Source organism: Lytechinus pictus, chromosome 16 (genome assembly GCF_037042905.1).
Source record: "Lytechinus pictus isolate F3 Inbred chromosome 16, Lp3.0, whole genome shotgun sequence".
NCBI classification, from domain to species: Eukaryota; Metazoa; Echinodermata; class Echinoidea; order Temnopleuroida; family Toxopneustidae; genus Lytechinus; species Lytechinus pictus.
The window spans coordinates 28341563-28351450 of record NC_087260.1 but is presented as its reverse complement, the minus strand read 5'-3'; the positions used below and the strand labels follow the sequence as shown (position 1 = coordinate 28351450).

The 9888-nt window shown below is 38.7% G+C and overlaps 1 protein-coding gene across 2 annotated transcripts; it reads right to left on the bottom strand.

Moving 5' to 3' along the window:
* Positions 1-1237: 1237 nt before the first annotated feature.
* LOC129278567 (transmembrane protein 45B-like) lies at positions 1238-5490 on the bottom strand. 2 transcript variants are annotated; one of them, XM_064111412.1, is made up of 2 exons: positions 5322-5490; positions 1238-2735 (listed from the first exon to the last, which is right to left on the bottom strand). In XM_064111412.1, exon 2 carries the CDS (start codon positions 2656-2658, stop codon positions 1540-1542), a length of 1119 nt encoding a protein of 372 aa, XP_063967482.1. In that variant the 5' UTR covers positions 2659-2735; positions 5322-5490; the 3' UTR covers positions 1238-1539. The 2 variants fall into 2 exon arrangements, with proteins under 2 accessions (XP_063967482.1, XP_054770685.2); XM_054914710.2 differs by lacking the exon at positions 5322-5490 and adding an exon at positions 3550-3699 and having other exon boundaries at positions 1238-2682.
* Between the last annotated feature and the right edge of the window lie 4398 nt (positions 5491-9888).

Here is a 9888-nt window from a genome sequence, read left to right as displayed (position 1 = left end):
TTTCTCCTTTTATTCAAATCTACTTTTTGTTGGGGTGGACTTGTCCTGTAAGAAACCTTGAGGTATTTTACCCTTTTGATGATGATGATGATGACGGGTTCTTGTATAGCGCCGGTATCCGCCTCACCTGGGCGCTCATGGCGCTTGCTCAAAAATAGGAAATATCTCACAAATGTCTATGTCTTCAAGCAGTGCTTAGAATCATCATTCAGATCAAGTACTGTCCTAGTAATGCTACAATTGAGTTATTCTTGCGATAATGTTGGAGTGGGGAACAGAAAGGTTTGGTCAGACGAAGATAGCCAGGCAGATGGACATCCAGGGGCTAACCATCGGTTCACTGCATCTCGAGTATCGTTTAATAGATGCAGTGGACCATGGACCTATCTTCAGAGGTCAATGAGTGGACCAAAGCTAAAGGTCTGCGGACATACTTATTTTATTTATTTATTTTTTTACAATTACAAGGCTTGAGTAACTTTGTGAAGGTTTACAAGTAACATACATGTACATGCTTTGTAATAAGTAAAATATAATATAACTTCAGGTCGTTTGTGATAGCTGGATCTGAGGGGACGTAACATGAAACAAATCAAAGGTTTATTTCAAACTTCTCCAGCATTTTTCTTGATTATGCTTTGTCCTTTGATAAGGGGTTTATATCCCACACGCTTTCTCCACACTTTGTCAAGCATGACGATAACAAGAAAAGGGAAACTAATGAATAACTAGAAAAAATCATGTCTATTTCATGCGGTTCACAGCTACATATAAATCAAATATTATGTAACATGTAGATTTAGGAGGAGGCAGTGGGGCTCGATGGATTGTGTTGGGCAAGGGAAAAGGTTAAAAACGGGGGGAAATAACTTCAAATCAGTCTTCTTAGCTATAAAGTGGCTGTATTCTTCATGATTTACACCCACTTCCACTTCTTTCACATTTTTGTGCAAGTCATTTTTCATGAACTTTTGAAAAGTAAGAGGTGCTCACTCAAGCGGAAAATTTTGTCGACATTAATCATTTGCTAACAGACACTTATCCCAATATAGGAATGTTGAAAAAATCTCGTCGGGATATTACAACTGTTTATTTAATTTTATAGGATTTTTTCAAAGTATAAACTTTTTTTTTATACGCACTGTAAAAACACAATATATGATATATATATATATTCATATATATCATATATAACTTAAGACTGGAGTTCGAAAAGAATAACATAAAATACATCTAGTTAAGTCACGCAAAACTTTTTTTTATTAGTGACAATATATTAATCGAATCTCAATTCCATATGACCATTAAAGGATATCTTTGTTTATCTTAGGTTATTCGACAAATATCGTACATCAAATTGTACAGATAAAGGCCCACCTGTAGAAAATGAAGGAGAGTATAAGGGCACTTGTATAATTTCTGGCAAGAATGTCTACTCTTTCGATGATTTGTTTTCTTATTTTTTTTTAGAAAGACGAATTGTAAACGGTCATTGCAATTCCAACCTTGTATCTGAAACCCTGCTAAAACATCTCCTTTCTAATTTCTGCAGCATCTAAGTCTTGAGAAATATATAACCATGAAATGAACTAAGCAGATCAATGCAAGAACAGCAAGTAGGTGCCACGTAAACATCGTCGTCATTATCATCATATTCTCCGTTACGTCACCATCTCTTTCTTCGTTTAGCAAGTCGCTTTTCTTTCCCCATGGGTTGTACAGAACGAACGCGATCTGCCAAAACCAGGTACCCTGAACACAAGTAGCAATGACCCAAAGGCGCCTAACGCCCGGTGACTCCGGGCTGTACGACCACGGCTCGAGTCCAGCTCCCACGGCGCATACGAAGATCAGGATCACGAGGAGGGTGTGGATGTGGACGTCGATTTCCTCGCGCCCGTTGGTGTGGAAGAAAAACAGAAGCCCCTCTACCGAGAAAGCGAGCGATAAAAAAATCTTCTCGATAGACTGGCCCGATGGTGACGACGATCGGAGGCATGTTTGGAAGACGATATCTGCAACCCCGCTGATGGCAAAGTACATGAACATGGTTGCGTGTTGCCAGTTGTTCATGTTGGTGAAGTTCCCTGTTCTCGGGCTAATGATATACCATCCTCCCCACCAGAGTTCACCTAGAGCACCAAAGGTGGCGCATGCAATCTTCAAGATACCTTCAATAACCAACATGTTCGTTAAACTTTCTTTAATTCGCTCGCATCCATGTTTCACTTTCATCTTTTCTTCGTCAACACCGAGCTCTTCCGAACACGAACTGTTGCCATGGTTGCAAAGACTTTGATCACGGCCGGGTCCCGGTTCGTATTCAGAATCTGCAGAGAGAGGGCGGTGTTTCTCACGAGAGAAGAGGCAGGTTTCTTCTTCGTCTGACTGAAAGTCAAAACTTTCCCAACCGTTATTTGAACTTTCATTCTTTCCCAGCTTTCCCCGAGGCTGAGGAGAATTGTTATCGAGACATCGCTTTTTTTCACGGTTGTGTTCTCGTGGGGAACCCGGTGTTTTGGATGATTTTGATGACATCCGGGACGTCTCCCGATCTCGTTTGATAGATATGCTACTGAAGGCATCTTTGACAACATACATCATCCCATAGATAAGGAAGAAAGTTCCGGGGAGGATATGGCCAAGAAAAGTTCCCATGATTGGTCATCTGGTCTCGTCAATCTGCAGGAAAAAGAGAAGTAAATAAACTTAATCATAATATGAAGAAGGAATCCCTAGCTATTCGGATCAGATCACGAAATAAAGGAGCAGAGAAATATTCGAAACAGCTGAATTCCATTACATAAGATATTCTTTATGAATAATAATTAAAGGTTCGAAGTTGATACCAGATGAAAGAACGCAGTCTACAAAAACGAATAATCAGATACATGGGGAATTACTAGAAAAGCACTGTGGCCGGCACATAGGATTGGAGGTCGAATCGTTCACCCTAACTATTATTTCGTCATTAGGAAACGGTTTTTATCAATAAAACATCTGATCAATCTAGAGATGTATAAACAAGAAAGTTAAAAGAACCTGGAGACTATACAGAGAAAGGACATGCATCATATTCGTGGTGCTTAATGACTTATTGCACGATTAGGTATATGTAGAGCATGTGTGTATGCGGGTGTGAGGGAATGTGAGGGATGTGCGTGTGAGTGTGTGCATGAGCGCGTGAGTGAGGCGATGTGGGTGAATGTATGTATAAAGAAAACTACATAAAGAAAAATTACTTTATCGTCAATTAAAAACACATCTTGGCGGCATTTCAATGCAATATTGCCCCTTATTAGCTGCTCAAAGGTCAAGTCTTCCCCAGCAAAAACTTGATTTGAATAAGTAGAGAGGAATCAAACAAGCGTAATGCTGTAATCGAAGTTCCATTCACGTACACATCCAAGACATCGCATTCAGACTTCCCCATGTTTACGTTGGTTTCAGGGGATTTGGGTCGACATAATTTTACACACAATTATTATCTCAACTTTATTTTGATATTCCTATTATAATTTTCAGTATATTATCACCGAATATACTCACCAAAATGCTCCCAGTCAATCACCAAAGATGATCTTTCAAAGTAGACATACTCTCATTTATACTCGATGAATAGCGAAGGCAAGGTGAATGTTAATGTCCTAAGGCCCTCTGTATCGACCGCACTGAAACGCTGTTAGCTAACATTTCACTAACACTGCGCTAACAAAAGGACCCTGTTACAACCGGTAATCTCGCCGTGATGGCTATAATGCATTATTTACATCTGAGATCAACGCTTGACACCACAATCTATATAGTATTATCCATTATCAAATCAGCTCTTAACAACATGGGTAGAATTACCACACAAAAGGCAGAGAGAGCTTTTGTTAGGGGATTAGAGTTAGGCAAAATCTAATTTGTGTGTAGTCTTGGTAGTGATCTAGATTTAACTTTGATTTAGTTATGATTATTTGCACATCCTACAAGTTTAAAATCTTATTTAGGAAAGGGTAAAGGAATGTAATTCATTATCATATAGGCCTACAAAATTGAATTATTATTACACTTTAGACATGAAATGGCAGCAGGTAATATTACTAATTTAATTTTTAAAAATATCGAATAAGCTTAAAAAGATTTTTTTAAAAATTGCCTATCATGATATTACGATGGAGATTTTGTACAAAAGACTCAGTACAAACTTTTCATCAGTTTCTTTTGTTTAAAAATGCTCTTCACAGACTTCAATCATCATGCTCATGATAGAGTATTTGCCAATGATGGGTATCATGCGATACATTTCATCAGCTATTTTCTTCTTTCTAATGTAGGGTCTATTCATAAAAATGTCTTCAAACATCTGAATAAATCTTTTGAAACAAATCTTTGAAAAAGATCATATATCTTGGCACTAATCAACATCCCCGCTATATACCTATTTCTAAAGGGGTACTCCAGGCTGAAGAAAATAATACGGTTCGAACAGTAAAGTGAGAAAAACAAAACACTGACAAATTGTTAAAAATAAGAAATGAGTAGAAAAAAATATGGTTTCTTAAAATTGTGCATTAGGCCCTTTTTCGGTTAAATTCATATTCATGTCTCCAGGAATATGCTAGGATGGTCTGTTGTATCATGCAAAATTCGGTTTATTTAAATTTTGTCCACACAGAATATTGCTTCAAAGATCATCATTTTGTTACTCGGGCGAAATCCATACATTTGAGACAATTACGAGTTCATTTCAAATTCTCGATAAAATCAGAAAAAGGGGAAAGAGCTTAAGGATATGGCATTATCGTTCCATTTATTGCATATTCATGGCCGCATGCTGCTCAGTAATATCAGTTGCAAAATACAGTGTTTAATTTTTAATATTCAAGAATTTTGTTATTTTTTATCAGATTTGATGAACTTTCAGCAATTTGCTCATCTAATTTTACTCAATTTATTCATATATTGTTGGGCCAAGAATACCCCATTAATTTGGTCGAGGTATATTATAAATTATTTTGTATAAGAAAGGGAGGAAGTTTTAAAGAGAGAAATTATTTACTAACATCATCACTATTGGTGCCCTTGGCACTGTTAGTGATTTGTATTAACATTAGTGCTACTGTTAGCTTCTGCTAAGCCTTTTATTGTTAGATTATAAGGGATTCGACTAAGCTTCTGTGAGTTTAACGATACCGATAGACCTACTTTTAGTGCTCTGTTAGTGAAAACAATGCGTCTAGCGGTGGTCGCCCGTGAAAGGTGTGACTGGCCCTAATGTTTGCGTTCTGGTACGCTAACAACGCTTCTGTGCGTTCGCCGCAGCTGGCCATTGCAAACTTAATTGTATTCTTAACCAATATTTCAGCTTACAAGGATTCACTTTGTTGGAGCTTCAAACTGATTCAATAGTGTTTTGCTGTTTTGTACAGACGGCTACATATACAAGTAGCAGTAGGAAATCCGGGAGTTTTACTGATCTGCCCATAGAGAACCAACTGTAATGAATTTGCTCGCTGTACGTGCCGTTGTGTGCTTTGATCGTATTAACATCATGTTCTAATCGGTGCCAGCTGTTAATAATTAACTCCCGCTGCATGTATAAATTAAAACTCAATCGATTTTCTCTCATGACGATTTCATGCCTATTTCGCGTTATCGATTTTATTTTCACTCCTTCCTATATGCCCCTCTCTCCCCCTATAGCCCCCCCCCCCCTCTCCATCAACTTCTCTCTGGCTCGCGCTCAGTCTCTCTCTCTCACTCACTCTGTGTTCTCCCTTAAATTATTTGTTTCTAACCATTCCTCTCTTTCCTCAGGATTTGCTTTATGGTATCAAATACTAGTACTTGAAAGTGTATAAGCAGGGGCCGCGGTAGCGGGGGGGGAGGGGGGATGCTTCAGCCCCCACTTTTTTTTTCCAAAACCGTGGAGAACGTAAAACTTACCATAAGATTGTGATTTTTTGCATGGTCATGCAGCCCCCCCCCCCTCCCCACTTTGAAAACCGTTCCGCGGCCCCTGATATGAACTTCTTCTTTTCTGTGGGTTGTGTGTGTGGGTTTGCGTGTGAGGGTGTGTGTGTGCCGTGGCCGAGTGGTCTAAGGCGCCTGGCTATACATAGAAAGTCCGGGGTTCGATCCCCGGCCGCGGCACCTATGGCCGTGAGCAAAGCATTTAATGTATATTGCTCTTTTATCCTGCTTTCAAATAAATGGAAATGCTATATGCATTATTGGTAACGTGGTGTGCACTTGTTAAAATTTTTTTTACCAAAGTTAAACCTCTGTGACAATTTTGTATTGATTATTTTTTTGTTTAGTTGAATTGCGAATAAATGACTTCATGGATATATATTTTGGGAATATACCTAGAAATTTACTGAATAGGAATGGATGTGTGAATTACGTTAAAAGACATTATATTTATAAAATATTTATTTATTTAAAACGGTTCATTACAACATAGGTATCTATAGCGGCTAAAAACCGAATTGCATAACCCTTTAAAAAATACTTAAAAAATACATTCAACATCAAATCAAAAGCTCAATTTACACAGATTCTACATCTTAAGAAACAGCAAAGCACATAGAAATGTTGTTTATCATGTTGGGGACGCATGTATATAATTATGTATTTGCGAGTGTACAACAGGTCAGGGCAAAAACACGTAAAACGATACGAATATGAATTTAAAGCAATGCGTCCTATATTGAAAGGTGAAAGAAGATAAAAGGTTAAAGAAAAGAGGGAAGAGAAGGGTAAAGAAAAAGATGGAGCAATAAAGAAAGAAAGAAAGAAGGGAGGGAAAGAAGGAAAGCAGAAATGACTAAATGGAGAAAAGTGAGAAACAGACAAAGAGAACAAAACATTAAAGAGTAATTGAAAGAATTAAGCTGATGAAAACGGGGGAAAAACAGAGGGAAAGAAAAGAATGAAGTAATCAAGAAACCAAAGAGGAAGAAAGAAAATAGAAAGAATTATGAACCTCTCGTTAAGAATGTCGAATAACCGTTCCTCTGATTGGCCAAAACTAAGGTGGTAACCAAGGCAACGGGCATAGTTAACAAGATTTCTGCCCGTTGCTCCTTGACCCGCCCCTTAACGACGGGCACAGCAAAATTTAGCTGAGATCCCCATTTGTTTGCATGCAAAATGTTGGTTTCTGCGGTGATTGCGGATACCATTAATATCCGCGCGATTTGATCGAAAGTTTTAGACTATTCGCGCATTTACGCGCTTATTGCGAAAATGCACGCAACGGATATGACATATCGATGGAACGATGCCGATCTTTGACTTATGCTTGTTAATTCCTGTTATTTTAAAATAGATCTAGATCTCATTATTAAAAAGAAGACTAACTTAATATTAAGGACATAACGGATGTATCAATCATCAATTAGTCTTGTTGCACTTGTTCGTTCAAATGCGTGCTCGCAAAAGGTGAGTCGGGTGAAAAGATAAGACGGTCACTGCACTTTCTAACAGCGTCGTAACAAGGGTCGGTGACCAGGGGGGGGGGGGGCAAGAGCCAAAACTTTCCCGGTCATATCATGGTATGAACAGGCGTAACGGTGTAATGAGGCGACTATTTTGAGAGGGCCAGACATTGCGTATCAGGCAGAGATTTTTTTTTAAGTTGCGAGCGAGCGAAGCGGGCGAGCAAATTTTTTTACATTTTTAATACAAAAATCCAATTTTGTGATAGATTTTGACATGATATCCGGAGAATAATATATTTCACTCTTCTCTCTTTCCATTCCTTTTTTGTGGTCAGTATGCCACTGTGAACATGATTCTTTGCGGCAGTAGCGTGAAGAGTAAAAAAACGAGAGGCGCAGTATGGCGCATGTACTAAAAAGGTGCTTAATATAAGTCGCGAGCGAGAATAAAAATCACATTTTCATGAAAATTTAACTTTGAGATATTTTTTGACATTATATTCAGTAAATAAAATCATATCCTACACTTTTCCTTTGCTTTTCTTTCCTCCTTTTTTTTTCTTGGTTGTAGAACTTTTGGGGACCATGGCCCAACCCTTCCATACTTATATACGGCAGTGCTAACGGTTGGGGTCCGTCTGGAGCCCCTGGAACTTCTTGATATCAAAGCCATTTAAACCTCCCAGATTGCCGCTATTTTTAATCAAATCGCGGGTATATACAGAATATAGCTTTTACACAACACATAGTTATTCAACCCAGTTGAACCATATTTTGAGGGGGCAAAACATAGCAATGTGGGAAAATTTGTAAAAAGTCGCCAGCGAGCAAAGGAAGCTGGAATAAATGCCTATTGAAATTCAATTTTAATTATGTGATAGATATCCATTATATTCAGCAAATAACACATTTCATTGTTTCCATTCATTTCATTATACGTTGTCTCCTATAATTTCTTTTATTTCCTCTTGGGTGTGGAACCAAGAACCCCCCCCCCCCCCGCGCCTGTACGCCAGTGATTGAACGTAAAGCTTGATGTAGGAAGGGGGTGTTATAAAGCCATTTGAAGGTTATAGATGAAGAGCCCCTACTGTGTGGGGTCTGGGGCAAAGCCCCGGTAGCTTATTTGCATAAAATTTAGCAAGCTTATATAGCACAATGTTGTATGCAGTCCACCTTTCTTCCCGCTCTTTATTTTCTATCCTCAGCAGCCCGGTCATGTTATTCAGTTTTTTTTTCTTGTCCCTTTTCTTTGTTTTCCAATTTAGCTTTTGACTAATTCCATTCTACCTTCATTTCCCGCTAATGTTTGCCATTTTGTCATCTTTTAATTTATTTCCCATCATGCTATTGCATTACATAGGCCTATTTCGGAATGATCTGTTCTTTCTCAAATGTTCTTTCGTTCCTTTTCCCGCTTTCCTTCCTTTTCCATTAATTTTTTTTTCTTCTTCGTTTTCTTTTCCTTTCCTTTTCCCTTTCTCTTTCCTCCTTTCCTTTTCCCCTTTCCTTCCCCTTTCCCTTTCTTTCTCCCTCCCTTTTCTTTTTTCCCGGTTTTTTTATTTTCCCGGTGAAATCCGCCAGGAGGGCAGCTTGCCCCCCCCCCCCGCCTTTTACGCCACTGCTTTCTAAAGTTAGATTTATGTAAGTAACGTTAGAGTCTAGACTACTCGTTAGGTATGACAAACGACAACGTTAGGTAATGTTGTCGTGAGATCTAACGTTAGCTTAGGAGTTAAGAGTAGACCCAAGATCTAAGTTAGATCTAACTAGACCTAATGTTCCGGTTAATCTTAGATCTGACGTAGATCTAGCCGAGATCTAACGTTAGATCTAGACTATAATGGAGATTTAAACTGTTAACATAACTTAGAGTAGTTCAGACCCTAATTTGGTTCCTAAAAATATCTAGGCCTAGTAAAAAAACTAATTGGTATGGACTGCTTTGATATTCGACTTCGAGACCTAACGCCAGGGGCAGGGCTAAGTTAGGGCCTAACGTTAGGCCTAAGTTAGCCTGGGGCCTAGCCTGTTTTAGGCCTAACTTGTTTAAGATCTAGATCTAGACTAGGCCCCAGATGATAAGATCTAACGTTTGTTTAGGTAATTCGGTTCATATATATTGACTGCTTTTATATTCGAGACACGGTTTTTCTTTCGGCTCGCGGGTACCGCATCGGCCAGACCATGCCCTCGGGCATATCGCGTTGCGGTCCCCTTGAGCCTCTAGAAACAACCATGCCTCTCAAAGCATGCAGTCCATATACCTATAATGGAAAGCAAATTCTGAAAGAAGAGGGGGAAAATAGAAGTAGAGAAACAAGAAAGAAAGATTAAAGCAATGCAATGGTAAAATGAGAAATAAGCAAAGATGAGAGAATTAGAAAGAAGCATCCACTGCATGATGTAAGCTGATTGACTACATGTGGGGAAAAATATTGTTTAGACATAGTGA